Raw genomic sequence first — 27,783 nt, 5'->3', positions numbered from 1 at the left:
ACAATAGGTCGACATGAAAATGGTTGACACGCGGTTGAAACTTTTTGTTGTTTTCATTTTGTTTTGTTGCTTTTGCTGATCTTACTATCCATACTGTATATACAACTAATAATGACGGCAAGTTGTGGCGAGTCAAGGAATCAAGCCAACGTGTCCAAAGCGAGCCCATGAGGGGACGCGCTTTTCCCAATTTGGGTTATATATGGTTAAACTTACAAAATAACCCCCATCTAAAAAAAATTAAAAAAATGGTGACGTTTTGTTGTCGACTATTTTCACGTTGACCTTTAACCCTGTCAATCATTTTTACCCTATCGTGTTGACATTCTATTGATCAACACCCCTTAAAATATGAGGCATTATATATATGATGTCTCTTATAAATGTTGGCTTAGTGGTTAAAAATTCTACAAAGAATAATGGAAACAAAAGACAGTTACTAGACCGATTTTCATATGCTATCGTCAGCCCACAATGACCACTGCAAACAATATCGACCTATAAAATGTGCTACAAATAAACATAGAGTCTTTATAAATCAGGAAACCACACAGTCACGCTAGAGCAAAGAAAGTGCATATCTGTGTATTTATATAACCCATATACAGTTCCAGGGTGCGGTTACAGAGTTTGCATCAAGCGTCTTTAAACAAGGTAATAATTTAAAGTTGCAATATCACAGTAAAATGTCAATGTCACCCCCTTTTCTAACCTCTGTGACACCCACCCTGTGCACTAGTAACTCTTTCACTGCCAGAAGATCTGCATAACTGCCGCGACTTCTGCCAGCGCACAAATAAAATCATTGTTTAAAAATAATGTATTTTAAGATGCTGCCACGTTAAGCCCGCTAGTTACCCGGGCTTGCCACGTTGATTTGGTGTCTAGCTCCAGCCTCTCGTGGCCCTAAACTCAGGACGCTGTAAACTTCAGGTCTGTTAAGTAAGAGTTACACAAGGAGTTACTGAGTTTATATTGTACATTGGGGTATCACCATGACGATTTAACCCCAGTTTGAATTTTTTGTCAAACTTTAAATCGAGTTAACCACAACCTTAACTGCAGTTCTCAGAATGAAATATCGTTTGCTGGTATAAATATTTTGGATTGTGGTTCAGAACTAAAGAAGCCCGTAGAGGCATTCCTTCTGCAATTTGTCCTGTAAGAATGGAAAATATATTTGTTAACTCAGAACTACCTGGCTAAACCTTCCCAGAGAGTACCCGCTGCATTAAACATCCGCACGTCTCTGGACAGATTTCACATAACCCTCCTTGTACACTGTTTAATGTTGTTCTTCCGCAATGCAAAAAGAAAATAAAGAAACCTTAACAACAACAACAAAAAATTATTCTCCCCATATAAACAAACAAAAGAGCAAAAGCACACACATCAAAAGCCGAAAATGGGGAGACGCCCAGTTTTTTAAGTTCCTGCTGGCTGGATGCGTAGACGGCATTAGAGTTTAGGGGCTGGAGGTAAAATGTTTGGTTTGTATCAGTCTTGCAGGGAGAGGGTACAAAACCCATTCAATGGCTTCCAGATACCTCCCCCATATGGCTCTGAAGACCTCATATAGGATGGCCAGTTCTCTTGGAAAGGTGATCGTAGAGTTAAAGTTGGCATCATCTGGCGTACCGCTTGATGTAATCCTCAACTTTATTTCGATACTCGTCCTGCAAGAAACACAAAGCAGACATCTGTATTAAAAGTATATCCACAGAACCAGAAATTGGAAACGTCAGTAAGCAACATGAAGGGAAATTCTATTGTATTTTTCTTGGACGACCGGAATGATGATTGCTATGTTCTCAAATCAAACTGCGGCACGACAGAAAGAAACTTTACGAATGTTCCAAACGTAACAGCGACATTTAAGGGAGCTGTTTTGTACTTGTAAGAGTGAAGTTAGAGACTGTCGCGTCTGTATAAATATTATATCTATATGTCTTGTTAGAGGAGATTATACTCCCACGCTATTTTTTCTTGTGTTAATTTCAACCTCCCACCAGCGAGCACAGGAATAGTAAAAACTAATACCTGGTAACTTCTACTGTGCCGGAGGATGCTGAAATTCCCTGCCAACCTCTCTTATGACTATGGAGTCTACTCACTAAGCATTGGAGAGAGATAAAGTACCAGCATTTATCCGAAGGAAGCCGGTCACCACCACTTCCCCGCCCCCTGAAACACAATCAGACTGTCAATCAATGAGTCTGATGCTGGCCTGCATCCTGTGTTGGCGGGACCTGTTAGTGCATATACAGGAAATGTACTGCAAATCTGCAGTTTGCAATGATTGGTGCAGGTGCGCCCGCAGGTGTAGGACCCCCACTATGTGATATGTTGTGTGTACAGCCGACGTATACACGGCTACCACATCATCATGTGAGTACACCTGATATGTCTGTGTACAACACAACAAATAAGCCCTGCAGCACAGCTGATACTGATATACCATGTATATATATATATATATATATATATATATATATTCTCTGCTGTGGATTCATGCTGCACACTTCACCCTATCAGTCATTACTAGCTGACGGTGGTAATTACTTATGAACTTGGCTCGGCTAAGCAAATACTTTATCCTCTGTAAGAGTGGCTTCATTCAGAAATTTATACAAATTGGACTGTTTCCATATACAGGTCGAGTATCCTGTATCCGGGCATCCATTATCCGAATTATTCCAAAAACCGTGGTTTTTGGAATCATTCGAATAATTTTTATTCCCCCCCCCCCCCCCCTAACCCTCTTTTCATACTTACCAAGTCCCCGGGCGTCCACAGCAGGCCTCCGGCATCTTCTCCAGGGTCTCCAGCGGTCCCAGGAATGCATTGCGCGAGTGTGCGCGCGCGCCGGTGACGTCACCGGTGTGCGCGCGCACACCCGCGCAATACATTCCTGGGAACGCTGGAGACCCAGAGAAGATGCCGGAGGCCTGCTGTGGACGCCGAGGGACCACCGGACACCATCAGGGGACAGGTAAGTATGGCAAAAAAAAATGTATTCCAAAAACCGAAAAATTCCCCTATCCGGAATGCTCGTGGTCCCGAGCATTTCGGATAGGGGATACTCAACCTGTATTGGATGTAAACTGTAAACTATGATGAAACGCGTTGGGATTTCTGCTTTGACCGAATGATGTACACCATAACAATGCTAAAAAGGATGTTGTATTGACATACCACAAGAAAATACTTCTAAACTGTGCTTGCATATCTGTGCAATTTTTAGATTTTGTATAATTTTATGTATTACATTTTCATTTTTGAACACAGTTACTTGTATTACTCTAGCGCCCTCCGAAACACTCCTTTTCTTTGTTTCATATCTGTACATTGGGTTCTATCTAACAGAGGACCCTTCAGAGGTGCTGCTCTTAATACATTGAGTGCAGATTGGGGACCCCTTTTCTATATATATATCGCTAACCTAAAAGTCAGTTGAGACAAGGGACGAGCAAATTCAAATGACTCTGCTGCCAAATATACTGGGCGGATGATTGGTATGTGTGTATGCACAAGATCATTTGTTGAATGGTTGATCCATTGGCCCAGCTTATGCCAAGACACACACCCAAGAGCCGCTCGGGAGGGAGCGACGAGGGGGGCGTTCCCCTGCACACGCCTAGGTGGCGGTGCTCGGAGCAGGCGGCTGGCGTCACTTGGCGTCAGCACCTGCCCCCTTTTCGGCCATCTCCATCCAGGATAAAAATAGTATTAGTATAGACTTACTTTTATTCACGAACGGAGAAGAAATAATTAGATGGTGAGCGACCAGCGAATTCTTTTTGCCCATGCATACACATCTACTCGCATGCAGAGAATCGTGTGCGGGGGGACGGACGAGCATTCGGGCTGGCGGTGGTGTTTTTCTGTTCACTAGGCTGTGAGTATACGCAGTCTAGGGAACAGGTCTGAACCAGGCCCTTTATTTCTTGTCTTACCTTAAAACTAACAACCCCGCTCAACTACAGTCATTAAAACAGATTACAATACAATTATAGAGCCAAAAAGATGAAAGAGGGCTGATGAGATGAGCCAAGCGGTTCTGATTTACCGTCAAATTTGATGATTCTACAGTAGAGCAAATTAAAAGTGCTAAGTATAGACATAAGAACCTTACAAAGATTAAAATGCAGCATAGATAAGAGAAGGTAACAGACTACTTGCAAGGCAACCAAACTTATGGACTCAACAATTAACTAGATTAGATACGGTAACGAGGGCGGGGCGACTGTGCTTAGCGATCTAGGCTAGTCAGAACGCTCAGCACACGCAGCTTGCTAGATCGCCCATACACAGGAAGCAATGTTTGTATGAGCGATCTGTGCTAACCAGTGTTCTCTGGTTAGAAGACTGGCAATTTGACTAGACTACATGTTGTCAAGATCTGAGCTGTGGGACCGTGCATCGCTATGGGGAATGCACACGAGTGATCCATGCTTAATTTCTAAGGGCTATTATCCGACTCCGGACCGCAAAGGACAGGGAACCAGACCGTCTCTAGAATATAGATTAGGGTGGCCTAGCGGCGAAGGAGAGAATACTCACTTTCCCTGGGCTCCTGCTTCTGAGTGCTGGCCACCCAGTTCCCAGCCTTCCCCTACACCCTGCTCACCCCCACAGTGTGTCCTCACCTTGGTCCCGGCACCACGCTCCTGCGAATTTCTACAGCCCCCCCCGCCGGACCCGCTGGGCGCTCCGGTTCGGCTGCCGGGGATCCCTCTCCTCTCTGCCCGTGATGGGACACAGTGACTGCGGGGACAAGGTCCGGGTGCCTGCTGCACATCAAGCACACAACAGGAGGCAGACACTGTGCCTGATCTCAACCCCGCTGTGGTCATCTACCTTATGTGGGTTCCTGTTCCTCTCTCTCAATAGTAGGTACCCTCCAAGTGCTCCCTCCCTCCATTAATCTCCTACCTATACTATTTCGCGGGTGACGTCATCGCACACCGGCGCAGTGCAGGACTGAGAACGCTGAGTCGGACCTTGTGGACCTTGATCAAAATAATCTCCGGACTCCAAAAAATAGCACCCTAGCTACTCTTCTTCTGGCTGCAGCAGCAGCAGCCCTTCAGCATAGCACCCACTCCGGTGGGCACCTAACACGAACTAAGGAGTCTGGGATGCAGAAGGGAGGAGCCTGCCTCTCAAAGCTTTAGCATAGGTGCCTGGCTCCTTCGGACCCTCCTACATCCAATGGTTGAGCTGTGCCACCAGGATAGATGAAAGAGAAATATTAATCTACGAAAAAAGGGAGCCAATCAGTGCCGATTTTAGGCGAGTTAAAGAAAAAACCTACCTGCTGCAGTCAGGATTTGAAAACGACCGCCTTCAACTGGGTACAGATAGGAATCAGATCGTGAGCAGATTGTGTGCGCCAACAGATTGCGCGACCATCGAATGATCTGATCATGATCGTTCTGGTGTGTACCCTACATTACGCTGCTCAATCACAATGACAGGCTTTATTTCATACTTTGTAGACACCGATATGTATTATCCGGTTACTCCAGTAAAACTAATGCACTGTAAGCTGTTTACAGATACAAAAAGTCAGTTTTTCCCTTCATCTTAAGGTGGGCATATTAGAGCAACTTCTCCCCTTGGGAAGGTCCCGGGCGGCAGGATTACACACGATATATCACAAGCGGCCATTTTGCATGCAATATATTGCATGTGAGCCCAACCAAGCCTGCTTGGCTCATTCCTATTTCGTATATGTGAAGAATTATTATTTTTCCTCCAAGTAACCTCATAAGACTTTGGTTGAAAAAAAATGGATCACTATAAAATCAAAATGACTTCAGTGCGAAGGCGGGCCGCTAGTAAATTTACAATACAATTCTAGAAGCGGACACAGAGGCACAAGAATCACAGTCACTGTAAGGACGTAGTACTAATTACTAATGTTTTCCATCTGAGTTGTTGGTGTCCCTGAGGGGGAACTCCCCAAACTACACAGCGTCATACCAACATGGATTCAGATTGCAGTGCGTGTTCACCAGCTGTACAAGTGCCGGGCGTCTGGTAATGTTACAAATAACCCTTAAAACAGAACAATATGTCCTAATGGGAATGCATCATTTACTATATGGATACAATATGAATTGTTGCAGGTGGAATGTAGCCTCTAGGCGCCATGTGGTTTCGCCACATAATTGACAAGCCTGGGAAATATGTCTTCCTTTCTGCAAAATAGGATTGCTTTTCCCATGAAGTACGACATAACTGTCCTCCAGATTTAACCTTTCCCCAATTAGGGATCTCGTAGGGTCGGTTTACAGAATTTCCGAGAGTATTAATTCCCTTGAACCGCTGTTAACATTCTTCGTAAAAAGGCTTTAATCGACTTTTCCACCCATTAGAATGTAGTCCTTGAAAACAGTACGTTATGCAAGATCCCTCGGCATGTATACGGCTCCCCTTGTGATTGTTTATAGGCGAGAGTGTGAAAGAAAACGCCGAGGGGCATCAATTGCTTGCATTGAAATCCCTTGATCACAAGTGGAAAGTGGCCAGAAACACTCTATGGACAATGCGTTTGGCAGTAGAGCATTTATTTCCTTCCCAAATCCTTCTGCGCTCAGTCAGAGCTTTCTTGAAATAACTTGACGTCCCCGTTGAGTAAAAGGAACAAAGAGGGAGAGAAGCACTTTCGGAAGTCATTGTGACAAATTATTTACTGCTCCTTTTCATCTGCAGCAGAAGGAACTGATCTTTAAATACTGGAACTAGGCTGTTATTGAGGATCCTATTAAACAAACTGTCACCAGAAACTGAAAAACGGTATAATGGGGCCTGGAGGGAGACTCGCAATGCATTTGTTCCACAATTGAAAAAGAAAATCAATCTAGATATATATAGGGGTCTATGTACTAAGGAGGTGAATCTGAATCGGTCCACCGGGCGTTTGTAGGGAGGACCGATGTTTTTGTTGTGCGCATGATGATTTATGCGCAGGGTCATTGGGGGAATGGCTTTGGCGCCTTGCATAGTCGTCGAGCGGTTTGCATGGAGCATTGCAGGCGGTGGGCATGGGGCTGCGGAGTTGGGTGTCGCCCATGGAAACTCGCAGCGTTTCGTGGGCGTCCCCATGAAAATGCTGGGCAATCCCATGGGATTGGCGGCGGGATGAGGTGTGTAGGGGGCGGGCAGCTGTTGTCATGTAAACGTCCTGTCTTCGTCCCGCTGCCCGCAAATATGTCAGTTGAGACTGAATTATATTTGCGAAGGCAGGAGAAATCGTTCGATGGTCAGGGACCATCGAATGCTTTCTACTGCCGCGGGCACATGCGAAGAGATGCGACTCCGTGACACATCCACTCGGAAATGGCGGCGGGGTGGCTGTGCATTCGGTGAGGCGGCGTCACAAGGACTATGTAAGCAGCAACCTTCGAAGCTTACCGAGTCAGCTATTATCACCCCGTTAAGCCTGGGAGAGAGAGAAAAGAATGTATTCAATCCGGGATTCCAACAGTCGGAACGTCCCAACAATGAAAAAATGGTTGCTATACCGCGCTCACCTATGGTTGGTTGTTCTGGCGCTGCTCGAGCCTCAGGGGTGTCCCGTACCCCCTGTGGGTTTACAAGTTACAAAGAAAGGTGGGGCTGAAGCGCTGCCTGTGTCTAAGTTAAATGAAACTTTAGTCAGTATTGCGTGCATAAAGTGCTTTATTGAAAAAATTACAGAGTGGTGCAGAGAGAAAATAATAAATGAATAATGAATGGGTAGTGAGTGACAGTGCGGGCCCGTAGCGTACAGTCGCAGAGAGCCCCTCGGGGAATCAGGGAGTCAGCAGATCCCTTTACACCATAAACCCGGCCTGGGTTTATGTCTCTCTGGGTTTGTGCGCTGATGTTCCTGGGTAGGCACTGCGGGGATAAAGTCTTGTTTGTCCACCCAAGTTGCCCTTGCAGGTTCGAGGCGGTCAATAAAGTCTGTGTGTGGGATAAGCAGGAAGCGGCGTCCCGCTAACCTGCTTCTTACCCGGTTGGTGACTAGGAGTCTGCGGCGTTGTTCGGCCTTCGTCTCCCTTGTAGTGATTGGTGTTGTCTTCTGTCCGGTGGCGCTGCAGCGTCTTACTCCCGGACCGGTGCCTGGATCCACTGATCGTAGCCGCGGAGTCACTTCCGGGTCTCGCGAGACCAGCAGCGATGAGCCGGATGACGTCACGGACTGGTCAGTGCGCTCGTACTCCCGCGGGAGGAGACCGAGCCCGATATTTGGATGGGGCACCTGCTCTGGATGTTCTGGATGTGTGGTGAGGTCCAACGCATTTCGGCTATGGTTAAGCCTTTGTCAAGGATGCCATGGTGATTGTGAATTGTCTCTATTCATAGGAGAAGGTGTCTCGTTATTGGCTGAGATTTCCGGACATCTTATTGGTTCTTTGTTTGAAGGTGGGAGGTGGCTTGCGTGTGATTGGCCTTAACCTCCCCCTTTGATTCTCATGCAGCTGTGGGTTTAAATCGTGGGGCTGGTTTGCACGAATGATTGCAGGTGTAATTCTGTGTGTCTATGGAGATGCTGGGAACATGCAGGATTATGTGTAAGGTGTGTGTCTATGCTATGGGGGAGTGGGTGCCAGGTGGAATTGTGGGTATTACGGGTGGATCTCTCTCCTAAGAGAGAGGTAAATGGGAGAGTGGTTAAGTGAAGTTGCTAAAGGTGGTTAGTTTTGTATTTGCGGGGTTTCTTAGTTTCTGAGTGAAGGTGCTGTGTCTGACGTGGGTTTACACTTGGTGCGCTTCAACCCTTCATAGGTGGTGTAACTTGATTCCTGATAATTGTGGGGCTGTGATGTTGGTTGGTATCCTTCAAGGGAATACCTGATGATGGTTGTATGCTAGTGTTTGCGGGGAATACAGGACTGTGACCATATGAGATGCTAGTATGGTAAGGGATGATGTGACATAATCAGATTATGGATGCAATATTGAAGTCAATATTCATTCCTTTTGGCTCTAGGGTTTTTAAGGTGTATATCCATCTAAGTTCTTCCCGATCCAGGACCTTTCCATAGTTATCCCCCCTCCAGTTTGGTTTTACCTGTGTGATAATGCAGAATTGTAAAGTGCTTGGATCTTGGTTGTGTGCGGATTTGTAATGAGCTGATACGCTATGTTGATCATATCCTTTCCGTATGTTTCTTATGTGTTCGGCTATTCTTGTTTTGAAAGGTCTGATGGTCCGGCCTACGTATTGCAGGCCGCATGGACATGTCAATAAATATATAACTCCTTTGGTGTGGCATGTGAGTTCCCTCTTGATGGTGTGAGTTTCATTGGTGATTGTTGATGTAAATGGTTTGACTGTCTTAGTGGTTCTGTGTTTTTGGGTTCTGCACCCCATGCATTGTCCACATCTGTGGAATCCATTTGTGTCTGTGTTGGCTTCTAATTGGCTTTGTCTCATCTCTGTAGGTGGAATGTGATTTTTTTACTAGCTTCTGTTTCAAGTCAGGTGCTTTTCTATATACAACTTTGGTTTTTTTGGTAAGATGTCTGCTAATATCTTTCAATAAGATTTTCCAGTGTTTCTTGATCATGTTTTTGACTTGTTGTGCTGAGTCGCTGAATTGTGTGATGAAGTATACGTCATTATTTGTGTTTTCTCTGTCGGGGTGTGTGGGTTTGGGTTCCAGTAGCTTGGCTCTGTCTTTCTGTTCTGCTAATTTGTATGCCTTGTCAATTAGTTGTGTGTCATATTTTTTCTCTAAAAATTGGGTTTCATTTAACTTAGACACAGGCAGCGCTTCAGCCCCACCTTTCTTTGGAACGTCCCAACAGTCAGAATCCTGGGCCGTTTTCGCTCAGGTCGCCAGAAACTCGATAGCCGGGATTCAATGTTCCGGCTGTCGAGTGTCGAAAAGTGAGCGTGTCGGCGAAAACGGCAGATTTTAAAGTCACATCTGTTTTGTCGGAATCCGCCTTCAATGCTGTCGGAAACAGCAGAATTGAATACGTGGCCGCTATTTGCCATGTCGGAATTTGCGTCCGGCGTTTAAAGAATGTGCTCACACAGAAGCAAAAATTGATCAATAGGATTAGGAAATAGGCTCTTCTGGTGCCAAAAAGGTTCTGTCTGGTTTCCAAGTACACCATAGCAGTGACATTATATGGTATTGTCGTTGTCTCTTCTGACCTATTGTGTGTCTGGAAGTCCACCATGGGTGCGTTTAGGAAAACCTTAATGAAAATGTTCTTTATAAATGAAATAAGAAGGAAATCTGCAAAGTAGTTTGTTATACACAGGGGAAGTTCCTCTGGTTTCTGGAGGCCGCGTGTGGTGGTGTTTTAGTTTAATAGAAGACCTATAAAACACTGCTCTGTTTTTATTTGCCTTTCTGGGCCTCATTCAGCTGTAGGATTGAATCCAACTGGAAGGTCCAATTTTACACCTTGGCAAAAATACATGTTGAGTTGCAGCAAGGACACGTTTAAAAAGTGCAGACAGATTTACTGTTCGGAGGAGGGTCTGACCGCGCTCAACTCAAAGAGTAAAAATAAAGTCACCCAATATATGCGCTGCGTACAAAAGCAGGTGACATGTGACAAATGCATTTGCAAGACTTGTTCTTACTAATTAATGCTCCATTTGGTTATTAGAACAGGTTATTAGAACTTAACGAAGTACGTAGGGCTGGTAACGACCATCGTGATAGATTTTCCTTGATTCACAAGCACAATATCCAAGGTCCAAGACACAGTGGTTAAAAGTTACACTACAATATATATATATATATATATATATATATATATATATATATATATATACATACAGGCGAAAGACGGCACTTACCCACCTTCAAAGAAATCACAGAAGATCAAATGTGCATTTGCAACGTTTCGGGTTCTTTTATTAATTAAATATAATAAAAGAACCCGAAACGTTGCAGATGCACATTTGAGCTTCCATGATTTCTTTGAAGGTGGGTGAGTGCCGTCTTTCGCCTGTATGTATCCTGTTTTGTTCAGGCACCACCCCAGCAAAGTTCTTTGAAAGCAAGTGCCGGCTATTCGCTTATATATATATATATATATATATATATATATATATATATATTGAACTTATTACTAGTCGATAAGTAGCATATATTAAATGTAGGGATTAATTCGCACAAGGCGAAGAAGATATAGTATGAGAAAAGTCTGTTTATCTATCCCGTGTGAAGCCAACGATATAGAATTACTACCGAGATTCAGGAATATTTAGGGCACTCACGGCCGTGTAAAAAGATATATTTAACAACATTCATCCGAAGGTTGAAAAAACAAAACAAACACCTTGTGCTGAATAAAAGAGATAACATTTCTGCTGCTTCTATTCCAGTGTTAATGGCACCGAAGGAGGTCGGTGATCCTAATTATAAAATTGGACATTAATTAACCCCAGCTGTGATAACCCCCCCCCCCCTCCCCCACACACACACTTATAAAAGCCTGTTTACGTCACTTGCATTTACAGAAGGCACACTGCTAAGGCCATAGCAGCCCAGCCTCAGACATAAGCACGGCACTTGTGAGTTCCAAGCTGAGAAGTAGCGAGAGGGGAGGCAGAGTTCATGGGTATTCTCCATAAGGAGGACAACTGCTTTTCATGGTTACGTTTTCAGCTTTGCTGTTCAATGGTTACTAAAACTTCATACCAAACATCTGTAGTTCTAATACACAGAAAGGTGCTACAATGCCGTCAGTGGCTATATAAAATAAATACCAACAGAACACATTGTAATTCTATGCACAAAAGAAAACATTAACAATCTCCATTGCGACGTGACAGAGCTCTGCAACTGAAATTAGGTTCTCAGTGCACATACTGATCAAACTGTAACTGCCATCAGTGCCGTGTAATTAGGAACCTTCGTTAAAAGTGCAGTTTTATAATAATATTCTCTCGCTGATTTTTTGGAGACTAGGACCATTATTCTACGCTAAAACAGATATGTGTCACCGGGATACGGTCGTATTGTCGACCCGACTTAGGTCGACACCATTGGGTCGACAGGCAACAAGGTCGACAGGGTTCTAGGTCGACATGGATGAAGGTCGACAGGTGTCTAGGTTGACCTGGGACAAGGTCGACATGGTTTAGGTCGAAAAATGCGTTAGACGACATGGGTTAGGTCGACTAATGCGTTAAGTCGACATGGGGTTTTTTTCAGTTTTTTTGAGTCGACATGTGCCGACAGGCGGTATTTCATGCCCTACCATCCACTAGGGTGTGGTGGGAAAATAAAATAGTGTGCCGAGCGCAGCAAACCACCGTGCCCGAAGCGAGTGATGCGAGGGGCTGCGGTTGACTTCAAACTGTGTCCATGTCGACTGTATCGACATTCGAGTAAAAACCCATGTCGAACTAGACACCCGTCGAACTAGACACCCGTCGACCTTCACCCATGTCAACCTAGAGCAGGGCTGGGCAACACCGGCCCTCCAGATGTTGATGAACTACACATCCCAGCATGCCTTGCATCAGATTCAGCATGGCCACACAGCAAAACTAATGCAAAGCATCCTGGGATGTGTAGTTCACTAACATCTGGAGGGCCGGTGTTGCCCAGCCCTGACCTAGAACCATGTCGACGTTGCTGCCTGTCGACCTAAGTCGGGTCGACAATATGACCCACAACCGTGTCACCTGCTAGATAGCCAAGGCCTCACATACATACACAAATATTGCCTGAAGGTCATTATCATTCAATTCAATTACCACTGTGTTTTTTTTAAATACCTGTTTTGATGCAGAAAAAACCCCCCCAAAACAAAAGAGGGATCCCCGTATTTTCATAATCGTAGATATACTGTTTCATCTGCTAAGGAGGTGAATTAAAATCCCCGGCAACGCCGGCTATCGGGATAAATTGAATTGCCCCGTTACGGATTAATTAGCTGCAGTGATTTACAGTGTGCTAATTGAATTCCCCCACTATAATTACCGGTCTACCCTAGGTAAACCGTATACAGAGTTTCTGATGTGAGAATAAAAATGCAAATTATGCAAAAATCACAGTACTAGCCCAGACTAAAGAAATAATAGGCAATAACTATAAATCAACATAAAGAAATAAAGATATATAACCATTTGTATATCTTTGAGGGCTGGTCTTGGATTACAGTTGGAGTATGCTCCAAATTGTAGCTCTAATAATGGCCAAATCGCTACTCCTTGGCCTGGGTTGGGGGTATCCCATGCTCTGGATTTGAACCTTAGGAATGCTAGTGAACTTCCTGATAAGAACTCAGTTTAAAATACATTATAAAATATCCCATCTAAAGACAAATTAAGTATTTTGATGAATTAATTTGGGCAAAACACACTATTAACTATAATACTGTACTTCATAGGCATTTCTATAATGAGTGTGGTGAACATGGGCCCTGTGTCCAGGGGGGCCTACACCGCATCTATATAATATACTTACCTCTCTGGAGTCCCGTGGCGGGGTCTCTGCACTGCAGACACAAATCACTCGGAAAATGGCCGTCGTGACCATTTCTGAGTGATTTGCGCCCTGGAGATGTCCCCGGGAAAAAGGCGTGGATGGAGACTGCCGTATGCGCAGTTGACTCTGGCATAACGCCAGAGTCTACTCACCATCAGAGAGGCGGGTGCCCTCCATGGACAGTGGAGGCTGCACACGGGTCTGGTGACCGTGTACAACAAAGCTACAATACAATACAAACAGAGTAGGTTCCATTCTGCTCATCCGTAGATGGAGTACGTCCTATTCTGCTCACCTCTGCGCTCGGCAGAGTCCATCCTTTTGACTCTTGTACAGCACAAATCCCATTGTAGTGACCCCTTCACAGTGCAAATCCTATTCTGCTGATCCGCCATAAATCCTGGCAATAACCGTACACTACGGATCGAACATTTATCTTTAAGGAATTTAAGGAAAAAACATGAAGGGCGCAGTATAGAGATCAATACAGCTTGATATTCAGCAACGGATGCAAGACTTAATAACGTGCAGGAAAGGGGATGAATTCTGTCAGATCCTGTGTAATACGTGGCGAGGAATACACTATACCAGTGGTTCCCACACTATACCAGTGCTGTGGCACCCTGGGGGACTTGCAGGGGTGCCCTGTATTGGTGGTCCATCCAATTCAAAATTATTTATGACCAATGTAATAGGCAAATTATGGACAAACAAAAGTAAATTCTGTCCATTACCACATAACTGACATAAGGATGAGATATACACAATTTACTACGTTTAATATTTTTTTCAGATTTATCAATGAGAAACTTTTGGCCTAGGGGTGCCATGAAAAAATTCTGATACTCAGGGGTGCCATAATTCAAAAATGTTTGGGAAACTTTGCACTATACTTACTATGTAAGTCCTCTGACATCTAACCCCCCCCCCCCCCCCCCCCCCACTGTAAATTTTGAATGCATTTTTATTAATGCACTAGTTAAAAGCCCATCAAAATGACGGGTTCTGCAATGTACTTTCACTTTGAGCTGGGGCAGTTTTTTACTTTCACAGCCCACAAACTCTTCACCACAGTCCCTATCTGCTCCTACCTCCAATCTCTGTCTTCACAGTTCCCTCTCTCCATTCCATATCAAGCAAGTTTGAAACAGATCAGTGTCCCTGCAAAAATAGCTTTCACTTTCTGCTATGACATCTTTAGCACACAAAGGAGTAATATGGTCCATCATGTTGACTCTAGCGGTGATAGAGGGGAGATAGATATATAGAGATTACCAACTAACCCCACTTGAAGCAAAAGCTTCGAAAGCTAGTCCTGATAGCCTCTGTGTTTCTGTATGTTTGATTGCGTCTGAGTGCAAAGCACTTGGAACTGATGATGTTTCCATAGTGTGAACCGGACCTGGGTCGCTCAACCCGGTTACCCGTTGACACTGTACGGTTCAGAGCAGTGTTCAACTCTGGTCGTGACCAGGGTTTAAATCCTGGGTTGTTCGACCTGGGAAATGGTGCTTTCAGACTGCAGATGAACCCAGATTAAAATGGCAATGACCTGGGTTGATTTGGCAGTCTGAAAGTAGTAGTTAAAAGAGGAGCAAAAGTAGGGCCCCCACATTTTTACTGGAGGGAAGAGAGGTGTTTCGGTTCTGAGGGAACAAACCGAGCGTGGGTCATTAGGTGGACCCCATTTGGTAGCCACGGGACAGGTCAACAGACTCAAAAGGATCAACAGGGTTACCTTGTCTTTATGTAAAAAGTAGACACCTGAAAAAATCAACAGCCACAAAAGGTCACATGGAAATGGTTGTCAAAAAATATTGACATTATTAGTGTACCACTTCCAATCACCAGGCTTCACACCTTTGATGAAGGAGCCATCATATCTAACCGCAATTCTCCTGGATCATTATTTATCGATCTACAAACTGTCCGGGGAATCGTGCAAAGTGTGCGAGGACCATGTTGGAAGCGGTCATCTGAGTGCTACAGAGGTCACAGCCAGATTCTGCCGAGTGCGCGTTCAGCCGCCAGTCCCCTTACAGTGTGAGTGCTACAGAGGTCACAGCGAGATTCTGCTGAGAGCGCGTTCAGCCGCCAGTCAGGGGGCAGGGAACCAAATCAGCGGAAATCCTCTTCAGTTGCTGTAAACAAAAATTCCAGAACTGCTCATACTAAGAATCCCAGAAGGCAATTTGCCCATTTCAGAAAAGGACTATTGCCGAACAATTGGACTATACTCACAATCCTTTTCGATGACTTGCTACTTTACAGCTCTACAATTTGAGTGCGAAAGACATAATACATCATGAACATTTTTTAATGACACCTAAGGAGCAAGTCAGTGACCTACTAATTTACTTTTTATTACCAGATGTAATAAATCAGGAGACATCTTGCATACAGAAGGTAATTTGAGCTGGAGTTTATGAGATCTGACTTCATAGACAAAAGCCAAAGAAAACAATACAGTGATGACACGCCACGTATTCTCCTGCAACCGCTAATTCTTTACTGAGATCTCATCTTAGAATTTCCCAGCCTGATACTATTGTAGTACTGAGAGCAGACAATGGGTGCTAATTGCTATTAACAGGGCCTAACAAAAACATTGCTCATTCATATTTAATCGTTCATTGCGGATTATATTGGAGTCCGGTTTTTCTGGTCTATAAGTGTACCTTGACTTTTCAACTCAATCCAGACACTCTTTGCAACTGATCACCTTTGGCGCGCCTATTTTGTACAGCCATTATTGATCTGCTAGTATCCTTTTGCACGCGCACACACGTATAACAGGGTTGCCGACCCTCCCGGAATTTGCGGGAGTCTCCCGAAAATCGGGTCCTTCCTCCCGGCCCCCGGAAGGGTGGGCAACCCTCCCGGAATCAGGGGGACCCCCACTGAGCCCCCCGATCGCGGCATTTATATGCCGCAATCCGCGGGTCTCAGGGGAGGGGGCGGAGCTAAAACGGCACAATCGTGACGTTTTAGCCCCGCCCCCTCCATGGATATCAGTTATTTAGGCTATTTCCCGTAATGGGGGCGGGGCATAATGACGTCACTGTTAAGCCCCGCCCCCAAAAATCGTCATGAAAGCTTCCTCTCCGGGCTTCTCCCGGAGAGGATTTAATGAAAGTCGGCAACTCTGACGTATAATAGTTATTTACATAGCACACACAACCACATATTGCCATTATGATCAGTCTCTACACCCGTGGGGCTTACAATCTATATTCACTACCTCATGTACAGTACATACACACTAAGGTTCACATTCATTGGGAGCAAGAAAGTATTTGGAGTGTGGAAGGAAACCGGAGTACCCAGAGGAAACCCACGCAAACACACACACACACACAGTTAGGGCCGTGGTTAATATTGAACCCCAGTGCCGTGCGGCAGCAATGCTGACCATTACACCAACTGTGCTATAGGGGTATCCTTAGTTTTACAGGCATTTTGCGGGAATCCAATGATAGATTGTTAGTATGGGATATGAATCATATTCAGGTATCTTTTATATTTTTTGAGTGTAAAACTGACTAAAAGGAACCCCTGGAGACGAAACGTCTTCAGGGGTTCCTTTTAGTCTGTTTTACACTCAAAAAATATAAACGACACCTGTTCACGATTGACCTGGATGAATAATTCAAATCAGTTATGGAAGATCTTACATATACAGTAAGTATTGCTGGTGGACCTTTATAAATTATATACCTTGGAAAATACTACGCTTCAACAAATCTCATGAATGCTTATTGTTTTTCACTTCTGTGTGTGCCAAATAAGCAGTAAATGTGTCCTCCTGGCACACATAGAGGACAGACAACTGATGGGGGAACTCCAGTGTTAGTTCATATAGTGAGTGCAGAGCCCCTGTGATTCTGTTTAAACAATGTCTAGTGCTGTGGATTAGTGCTTTTTATATAAGCAACTTAATAATAATAATAACAAGAATAATAATAGTAATAACAATCAGGAAATACAAAGTCACCAATCATTAGGGGGAGATGTATTAAGCATTAAAAAGAGAAAAAACGCAAGGGTGATAAATGCCCAGCCAATCAGCTCCTAACTGTCATGATATAGGCAGTGTTTGATAAATGGCATGTAGCAGCTGATTGGCTGGATGCTTATCACTCTTTATCACCCTCGTGTTTATCAGTTTTTAAGGTTTAATACAATACAGTGTATCTATCTATCTATCTATCTATCTATCTATCTATCTATCTATCTATCTATCTATCTATCTATCTATATTCCTGTAACTGCATTTCAGTTTATTTTAGATTTTTCAGACTAGAACCAGCTTCACAACCCACTACCCTTAATAATTCTACACTCTGTACACAGTCAAAAAACAAGCAAATCAGGGATGTCCTACATGGAGGCGCGAGAAATCGGAGTCAGCAGATGTGGAGACATTAATACATGACATATACGTGCACTTTGAACCAGTAATCAGACCTAACACACACACACAGAATATACACCAAGGTGCTCGGAGGTGCCCACACCGCGCAGCCTGTGCTGTATTATTTATATACCATGCCTTTTCCTAATGCCCTGCAATAGAAGTGCGTGTCACACGAAGGCCAGGCAGGGTAATAAATACGCGCCACACATTATGTTTATCTAGTATTTCCCGATCGCTGGTGCTTTTCAGCCATCTCACCATAGGCCATTCAGGTTAAATAACACAATAGATGGTGTGTGCGGCCTCTGTGCACAAGGTGTAGCGCTAACGAGAGAGCGTGACCTCGCAGTGCTGACATGTGCTGCATTCAGCGGATCATGAGCAGCGTTTATGTGCTGGCAAATTACCTGCCACAGCTGCAAAGCAGAATGGATGGGCTCCGGTGGCGGTATGGTCTCTTCGTCACACACATATACACTATTCTTCTTCATACGTGTCTTTTATGGTTGGAAATACATACTGGTTTCCAAAAAGTACTTTATCCAAGTATTCCTATGCACACTACAGGCTCACATAAAAGGGTGAGTGATAACTGCGCGTGTAACATCCCGCTCTCCCCAGACAGTGCTAGTTGCACAACTAGCACTGTCTGGGGAGAGCGGGATGTACCAATGTATATCCCAGAGGGGATCCCATGGTTGTGAGACAGTAAGGATAATACCTTTAGAAGTTAAAAAGCTGATTTCAGTCCACAAATAATGTACTATCACCTGATTAACCACACACACACTAGTCACGTCCACTGTACATTACTTACCCCTGGCAATCACACCATCCACTATCTATGGATGTACTTCTGATTTTCAGGCTGACACTACAGTGGAGGGGACCATACCTGCCTCGCCGTCAGGGGGTGTACCCCGTCTGCCTCACCGCCAGGGGGTGTACCCCATCTGCCTCACCGCCAGGGGGTGTACCCCCATCTGCCTCACCGCCAGAGGGTGTACCCCCATCTGCCTCACCGCCAGCGGGTGTACCCTCATCCTCAATGCCAGGGAGTGTACCCCAGCATCACCGCCAGGGAAGTACGCCCGTCTCGCTACCAGGAATTACTAGTACTTGGAAGGTGAGACCTCACTGGCCCGCCAATCGATTCAATAAGTCACAGCATTCTTTACAGCATCCTGATCCACTCCATCAATAATGTCATGTGAGGTCGTTCATATTGTCACTCCCCCCACCCCCCCTCCCACTGCCACCACCCACCAAAAAAAAGACTGGCTTAATTTAAACCATGAGAATATATAGGAACGGTAATGTGCACTGGGGCTCGGAGACTTACCTTATCTCTCAAATGGTGTTCTGCTGCTTCAATGTTCAAAGGATCATCAAAATTTAACAGATCCTACAGGAACAAAGAAAGCCTTCACAAGAGAGCAGATATTTCACGCATAACAGGATTGCACAGGACTCGAACATAAGCAAATTGATTCCAGTTTAAGCAAAAGCAGAGGCTGACCTTCCAAGCAAAGGTCACATTTTGCATTACAAATGATGTTTCCCGTCAACCTGTCAGACGATGGTTTCGCCAGTTACCCGTCACCTTTTATTCCTGTCACGCGTAGCTCAGAGGAACAGCAATATCTCTGCACATCTGACAAACTGACAGCGGTGCGCAGTTGTCGTACACACAAAGTGTGACATATGAGGATCAGTTATACATGTCACACAACAGTAGAGAGGTTTCGTTCGACATACAGAGTGGACACACAATGCACAAGTACCGGGCAGGTAGACGTTTACAAAGCGTTACATAGATGTAGGAGTCTCATGTATTTTAAACGGCAAACCGGTAATATTAAATAAAATTTTGCTACAGGCGAAGTGTGATGTAACCCACACACACCAGATGCATTGTGGTCATTTTGTGACCTCTGAAAGGCAGAATCTGATTGGATGCAGTACATTCCCCTTGGCTGGCTAAACCCATAACAGCCTTACATAGGTAGGTATTTATCAAAGCTTGGCGAGAGAGAACATTGTAAGCAATATAGTACAAACCAATCAGCTCCTTTTACTTTTTAAAAACAGCCTGTAAAATCTAAGGCAGCAAATGATGGGCTCGTAATTTTATCTCTCTTCACAACATTACAATTCTCATGAAGATACAACGGAAGTCCCATACTGAATATAGACATGCCAAATATAATTTGAATGAGAGGGGGCCAGAGGGATCACTGGTAGCGTGCGGCGGGGGTCAGTGGTGGAGGCAGAATTGTTTAAAACACTGGGCAGCCCTCTGATTGGCTGAGAGAACAATTCTACCACCACCACTGACCCCAGCCGCCCGCTAGCACTACTTCTAGCACTACGCTACAACGCCGCCCTCTGCCAGCACCCAATGCGCCATTTCAAGATGGCATGCGACATTGGGTGCTGAAAGGGGGTACTTTTTGCACCACAAGATGCGATCGGATTCGATGGATATTGCACTTCGATGACGCATCAAATCCGACTGCATAAGTGTATGGGTAGCATAAGACTTGTAGGCTGGACCAGGGTATAGAGCAGAGGCAACTAATCAATCAATGAGGAATTAAAAAGGCGGGGCCAATGGGCACCATTGCAAGTTACTTCATATGTACTTTCTATGCGCCCAAAAACACTTTAGTTAACCCCTTCACGACATTTGACGTATATATACGTCATGGCCGGGAAGTACTTCCCGACACATGACGTATATATACGTCATGACTTTAAACTGTCACTGCGTCTCGAGACGCAGTGACAGAGGGACGATGTCTGCTGTCCCTGACAGCAGACATGTCCCTGCATGCCCAGGGGGGGCTGCGATGTCGCCCCCCCGTCGGCGATCGCTGTGATTGGCTGTTCAGTGTGAACAGCCATTCACAGCGTTTTCCTGTGTTACCAGCGAATCAGACGCTTGGTAACACAGGTGTCAATCACCGCCGGGCGTCAGGGGGCATGAGGGGGTCATCGGTGACGATGACACCTCACCCCACCCTCACCCCACCTGCCCCCAAGGCTGTGATTGGTCCGTGGGACCCACGGACCAATCACAGCCAAGGCGCGACATTTAAACTAACGGTGACTGCGCTGCAGACGCCATTCCGGTCTGGAATAGCGTGCAGAACGGTCACCGTGCCTGTCTGCCGTGAATACCGACCTGATCCTTGCTAATACTTACCTGATCCTTGCAAATACCTTACCTGATCACCTGCTCACTGCTTGTAGCGTGCTGGACGCTTCCTGGATCTGACTTCCTGAGACTTCCTGCTGCTGCTGCAGTGTGATAGAGAGATAGAGAGATAGAGAGAGAGATAGAGAGAGATAGAGAGATAGTGACAGAGAGAGCTATATTTTGTGTCTGCTACCCCCCCTTTTTGGGGGTGCAGGGGTTTTTTATATATAAATAACTGTCGCTGCTGCTGCAGTGTCATAGTGATAGATAGTGATAGATAGTGAGAGATAGTGATAGATAGTAATAGATAGTGAGAGATAGAGAGATTTGTGTCTGCTACCCCCCCTTTTTGGGGGTGCAGGGGTTTTATTTTATATATATAACTGTCAGTGCTGCTGCTGCAGTGTCATAGAGTGATAGATAGTGATAGATAGTGAGAGATAGAGAGATAGAGAGAGATAGTGACAGAGAGTGATAGAGAGTGTATATTTTGTGTCTGCTACCCCCCCTTTTTGGGGGTGCAGTTTTTTTTTATACATATAACTGTCAGTGCTGCTGCTGCAGTGTCCTAGAGTGATAGATAGTGAGAGATAGAGAGATAGAGAGAGATAGTGACAGAGAGTGATAGAGAGTGTATATTTTGTGTCTGCTACCCCCCCTTTTGTGCTGATCAGTATATCTGTGCTGATCAGCAACTTTTTGGGGGCGCAGAGGTTTTTTTTTTATATATATACCTGTCAGTTGCTGCCAGTTGCACTGTCAGTTGCACCAAAGGTTGTGCACCTGCTGTCCCTCACTGGTAATCAGTGTCGCATCACTGATCACCTTTTTTTTTTTTGTGAGTGCTGTGGGGTCTTTTTTTAATTTTTTTTTTACACACACTGATTTTGTGGGTGTCCTGTGGCCACTGTGCGCCGATCAGTGACGTACATCACTGATCAGCTTTTTCGGCACAGGGTTGATCAATTTTTTTTTTTTTTTTTGATCAGATTCCTGTTGCCTTTGAGCGCTGTTCAGTGACAGACGTTACTGACCAACATCTGTGCTCAATTTTTGGTGCAGGACCTTTTTTTTTTTTTTTAACCCCTTCATTTTTTTTTTTTTTAACCCCTTCAATTTTTTTTTTTTTTAACCCCTTCATTTTTTTTTTTTGTATAAAGTATTTTTTTTGTTCTGCACTACATACACACAACACACTACATACCCCCCGGGTTGAAATAAAGTTTGTACCCCCCCCTACACTATACACGTGTTGAAACATTTCACTACCAGTAACACAAAAATAAAAATGGCATCCCAAATGTCCTCCCAAATGTCATCCCAGTCATCCAGAAGAATGTATTCAGTGGAGGAGGCATATGCCATGCTTGCCTCTGATTCTGACACAGCCAGTGAGGCAAGCGGGGAATTTGAAGGATTCGTCTTAAGCTCCTCTTCCTCCTCTGGTGATGAGGGACCCCCTCAAAGACGCCCCCGTAGAGCAGCTGAGACCCCCCCCCCCCAATAATTGATCTCGTATGGACCCCACCACCAGACAATTTTGAGCCCCAGGTTCCTGAGTTTTTGGCCATGCCAGGAATCCAATTTGATTCCACAGGTCTCAGAGAAATTGACTTTTTCAAATTATTTTTCTCTGATGATTTTATAAATTTAATGGTGGACCAAACTAATTTATATGCCCAGCAGTTTATTGCTCAAAACCCCACGTCATCATTTGCTAGGTGGACCCCTGTAGATGCAGTAGAGATGATGACGTTTTGGGGTCTGGTGTTTCATATGGGCATAGTAAAAAAGCCACAAATTAGGCAATATTGGAGTACAGATGTTCTGTACAGCACCCCATTTTACCGTATGGCCATGACTCGGACTCGTTTTGAGGCAATCCATAAATTTATACATTACACCGATAATGCACAGTGCCCACCCAGAGATGATCCCACCTTTGACCGGCTATTCAAAGTCAGGCCGGTCATTGATCATTTCAGTGCCAAATTTGCAGAGCTATACATCCCTGAAAAATTTATTTGTATTGACGAGTCCCTTATACATTTTAAAGGAAGGGTTAAATTCCGCCAGTACCTTCCCAGTAAGAGGGCAAGGTATGGCATAAAAATGTATAAGCTGTGTGAAAGCACCACAGGGTACACCCACAAGTTTAGGGTATATGAAGGGAAGGATTCAAGAATTGAACCGCCAGAATGCCCCCCCTCCCTCGTAGGTGTTAGTGGCAAAATTGTCTGGGATTTAATGCACCCCTTCCTGGATAAGGGTTATCACCTCTATGTGGATAACTTTTACACCAGCATCCCCCTGTTTAAGGCCCTTGGTTCAAGAGGTACAGCAGCTTGCGGTACTGTGCGCAAGAACCAAAGAGGCCTCCCCAAAACGCACATTGCCCAAGTAATGAGAAGGGGTGAAAGCAGGGGAATATGCACCGAAAATATGTTGTTGGTCAAATATAAGGACAAGAGGGATGTCCTTATACTGACAACAATTCATGGAGACAGTACCACCTCCATCCCTGTACGAGGTACCAGTACCCACACCTCAAAACCAAATTGTATCCTAGATTACAATAAGTACATGGGCGGAGTGGATCTTTCAGATCAGGTACTGAAGCCGTACAGTGCCCTGCGGAAAACAAATATCTGGTACAAGAAGCTGGCCGTGTATATCATCCAGATGGCACTGTATAACGCTTACGTGCTATTCCGTTCTACCGGCCAGAGGGGGACATTTATGCACTTTCAAGAGGAAGTCATAAAGGGCCTAATATTTGGGAACCAGCAGGCAGAGGGCCCCAGTACTTCTAGTACTGGGCCCCGTATTGTACCAGGGCAGCATTTTCCCAACGAAATCCCCTCCACTGCAAGAAAGGGCAGGACACAAAAAAGGTGCAAAGTTTGCTATAAAAAGGGAATAAGAAAGGAAACTATTTTCCACTGTGAAACTTGCCCCGACAAACCCGGCCTATGTATAAAGGAGTGTTTCAAAATATACCACACATCGATGGATTATTAGGTTCATCATTTCACCGTGCATCGGGGGTCTTGCTAATGCCACATAGCACCCACCATTCATTCCACCAGAATCTGAGCTGCAAAATCCAAAAATCACTCCTTCCCTTCTGAGTCCTGCCATGCACCCAACTGGTATTTTTTGGTCACATGTGAGGCATTGCCGTACTCTGGAGAAATGGGGGCACAGATTTTGGGGTGCTTTGTCTCCTTCATTCCTTGTGAAAATGAAAAATTTTGAGCCAGAAGTACATTTTTGTGTAAAAAAATGTAATTTTTCATTTTCACAGCCCAGTTGTACCAAAATTGGTGAAACCCCTGGGGGTTGGAAATGTACACTATACCCCTAGATGAATTCCCTGAGGGGTGTAGTTTGCAAAATGGGGTGACTTGTGGGGGGGTTCCACTGTATTGGTAATGCAACATAGCACCCACCATTCATTCCACCAAAATCTGTGCTGCCAAATCCAAAAATCACTCCTTCCCTTCTGAGTCCTGCCATGCGCCCAACTGGTATTTTTTGGTCACATGTGAGGCATTGCCGTACTCGGGAGAAATTGGGGCACATATTTTGGGGTGCTTTGTCTCCTTCATTCCTTGTGAAAATGAAAAATTTTGAGCCAGAACTGCATTTTTGTGTAAAAAAAATGTAATTTTTCATTTTCACAGCCCAGTTGTACCAAAATTGGTGAAACCCCTGGGGGTTTGAAATGTACACTATACCCCTAGATGAATTCCCTGAGGGGTGTAGTTTGCAAAATGGGGTGACTTGTGGGGGGGTTCCACTGTATTGGTAATGCAACATAGCACCCACCATTCATTCCACCAAAATCTGTGCTGCCAAATCCAAAAATCACTCCTTCCCTTCTGAGTCCTGCCATGCGCCCAACTGGTATTTTTTGGTCACATGTGAGGCATTGCCGTACTCGGGAGAAATTGGGGCACAGACTTTGGGGTGCTTTGTCTCCTTCATTCCTTGTGAAAATGAAAAATTTTGAGCCAGAACTGCATTTTTGTGTAAAAAAATGTAATTTTTCATTTTCACTGCCCACTTGTATCAAAATTGGTGAAACCCCTGGGGGTTTGAAATGTACACTATACCCCTAGATGAATTCCCTGAGGGGTGTACTTTGCAAAATGGGGTGACTTGTGGGGGGGTTCCACTGTATTGGTGCTTGGGGGGTCTTGCTAATGCGACATAGCACCCACCAAAATTCCACCAGAATCTGAGCTGCAAAATCCAAAAATCACTCCTTCCCTTCTGAGTCCTGCCATGCACCCAACTGGTATTTTTTGGTCACATGTGAGGCATTGCCGTACTCGGGAGAAATTGGGGCACAGATTTTGGGGTGCTTTTTCTCCTTCATACCTTCTGAAAATGAAAAATTTTGAGCCAGAACTGCATTTTTGTGTAAAAAAATGTAATTTTTCATTTTCACTGCCCACTTGTATCAAAATTGGTGAAACCCCTGGGGGTTTGAAATGTACACTATACCCCTAGATGAATTCCCTGAGGGGTGTACTTTGCAAAATGGGGTGACTTGTGGGGGGGTTCCACTGTATTGGTGCTTGGGGGGTCTTGCTAATGCGACATAGCACCCACCAAAATTCCACCAGAATCTGAGCTGCAAAATCCAAAAATCACTCCTTCCCTTCTGAGTCCTGCCATGCACCCAACTGGTATTTTTTGGTCACATGTGAGGCATTGCCGTCCTCGGGAGAAATTGGGGCACAGATTTTGGGGTGCTTTGTCTCCTTCATTCCTTGTGAAAATGAAAAATCTTGAGCCAGAAGTGCATGTTTGTGTAAAAAAATGTAATTTTTCATTTTCACAGCCCAGTTGTACCAAAATTGGTGAAACCCCTGGGGGTTTGAAATGTACACTATACCCCTAGATGAATTCCCTGAGGGGTGTACTTTGCTAAATGGGGTGACTTGTGGGGGGGTTCCACTGTATTGGTGCAACATAGCACCCACCATTCATTCCACCAAAATCTGTGCTGCAAAATCCAAAAAACACTCCTTCCCTTCTGAGTCCTGCCATGCACCCAACTGGTATTTTTTGGTCACATGTGAGGCATTGCCGTACTCGGGAGAAATTGGGGCACAGATTTTGGGGTGCTTTTTCTCCTTCATACCTTCTGAAAATGAAAAATTTTGAGCCAGAACTGCATTTTTGTGTAAAAAAATGTAATTTTTCATTTTCACTGCCCACTTGTATCAAAATTGGTGAAACCCCTGGGGGTTTGAAATGTACACTATACCCCTAGATGAATTCCCTGAGGGGTGTACTTTGCAAAATAGGGTGACTTGTGGGGGGGTTCCACTGTATTGGTGCTTGGGGGGTCTTGCTAATGCGACATAGCACCCACCAAAATTCCACCAGAATCTGAGCTGCAAAATCCAAAAATCACTCCTTCCCTTCTGAGTCCTGCCATGCACCCAACTGGTATTTTTTGGTCACATGTGAGGCATTGCCGTACTCGGGAGAAATTGGGGCACAGATTTTGGGGTGCTTTTTCTCCTTCATACCTTCTGAAAATGAAAAATTTTGAGCCAGAACTGCATTTTTGTGTAAAAAAATGTAATTTTTCATTTTCACTGCCCACTTGTATCAAAATTGGTGAAACCCCTGGGGGTTTGAAATGTACACTATACCCCTAGATGAATTCCCTGAGGGGTGTACTTTGCAAAATGGGGTGACTTGTGGGGGGGTTCCACTGTATTGGTGCTTGGGGGGTCTTGCTAATGCGACATAGCACCCACCAAAATTCCACCAGAATCTGAGCTGCAAAATCCAAAAATCACTCCTTCCCTTCTGAGTCCTGCCATGCACCCAACTGGTATTTTTTGGTCACATGTGAGGCATTGCCGTACTCGGGAGAAATTGGGGCACAGATTTTGGGGTGCTTTTTCTCCTTCATACCTTCTGAAAATGAAAAATTTTGAGCCAGAACTGCATTTCTGTGTAAAAAAATGTAATTTTTCATTTTCACTGCCCACTTGTATCAAAATTGGTGAAACCCCTGGGGGTTTGAAATGTACACTATACCCCTAGATGAATTCCCTGAGGGGTGTACTTTGCAAAATGGGGTGACTTGTGGGGGGGTTCCACTGTATTGGTGCTTGGGGGGTCTTGCTAATGCGACATAGCACCCACCATTCATTCCACCAAAATCTGTGCTGCAAAATCCAAAAAACACTCCTTCCCTTCTGAGTCCTGCCATGCACCCAACTGGTATTTTTTGGTCACATGTGAGGCATTGCCGTACTCGGGAGAAATTGGGGCACAGATTTTGGGGTGCTTTTTCTCCTTCATACCTTCTGAAAATGAAAAATTTTGAGCCAGAACTGCATTTTTGTGTAAAAAAATGTAATTTTTCATTTTCACAGCCCAGTTGTACCAAAATTGGTGAAACCCCTGGGGGTTTGAAATGTACACTATACCCCTAGATGAATTCCCTGAGGGGTGTACTTTGCAAAATGGGGTGACTTGTGGGGGGGTTCCACTGTATTGGTGCTTGGGGGGTCTTGCTAATGCGACATAGCACCCACCAAAATTCCACCAGAATCTGAGCTGCAAAATCCAAAAATCACTCCTTCCCTTCTGAGTCCTGCCATGCGCCCAACTGGTATTTTTTGGTCACATGTGAGGCATTGCCATACTCGGGAGAAATTGGGGCA

The 27,783-nt window shown here is 44.7% G+C and overlaps 1 protein-coding gene across 1 annotated transcript in view; it reads right to left on the bottom strand.

Annotated features, from left to right (window-relative positions):
• Positions 1 to 569: 569 nt before the first annotated feature.
• The window catches only part of UBE2F (ubiquitin conjugating enzyme E2 F (putative)), a 199,545-nt gene continuing 172,331 nt past the window's right edge, over positions 570 to 27,783 (bottom strand). Inside the window, exons 9-10 of the mRNA XM_083154509.1 lie at positions 19,223 to 19,285; positions 570 to 1,676 (exon numbers count right to left, since the gene is read on the bottom strand). Coding sequence (XP_083010635.1) covers positions 1,626 to 1,676; positions 19,223 to 19,285 — 114 coding nt within the window. The 3' untranslated portion in view covers positions 570 to 1,625. The remainder of the gene's footprint in view (positions 1,677 to 19,222; positions 19,286 to 27,783) is intronic.

The sequence above is a fragment of the Crinia signifera genome, chromosome 7 (genome assembly GCF_055691185.1).
Source record: "Crinia signifera chromosome 7, ASM5569118v1, whole genome shotgun sequence".
Classification (NCBI taxonomy): Eukaryota; Metazoa; Chordata; class Amphibia; order Anura; family Myobatrachidae; genus Crinia; species Crinia signifera.
Note: the sequence above shows the minus strand (reverse complement) of the source record. Positions and strands in the feature narration are given on the sequence as shown.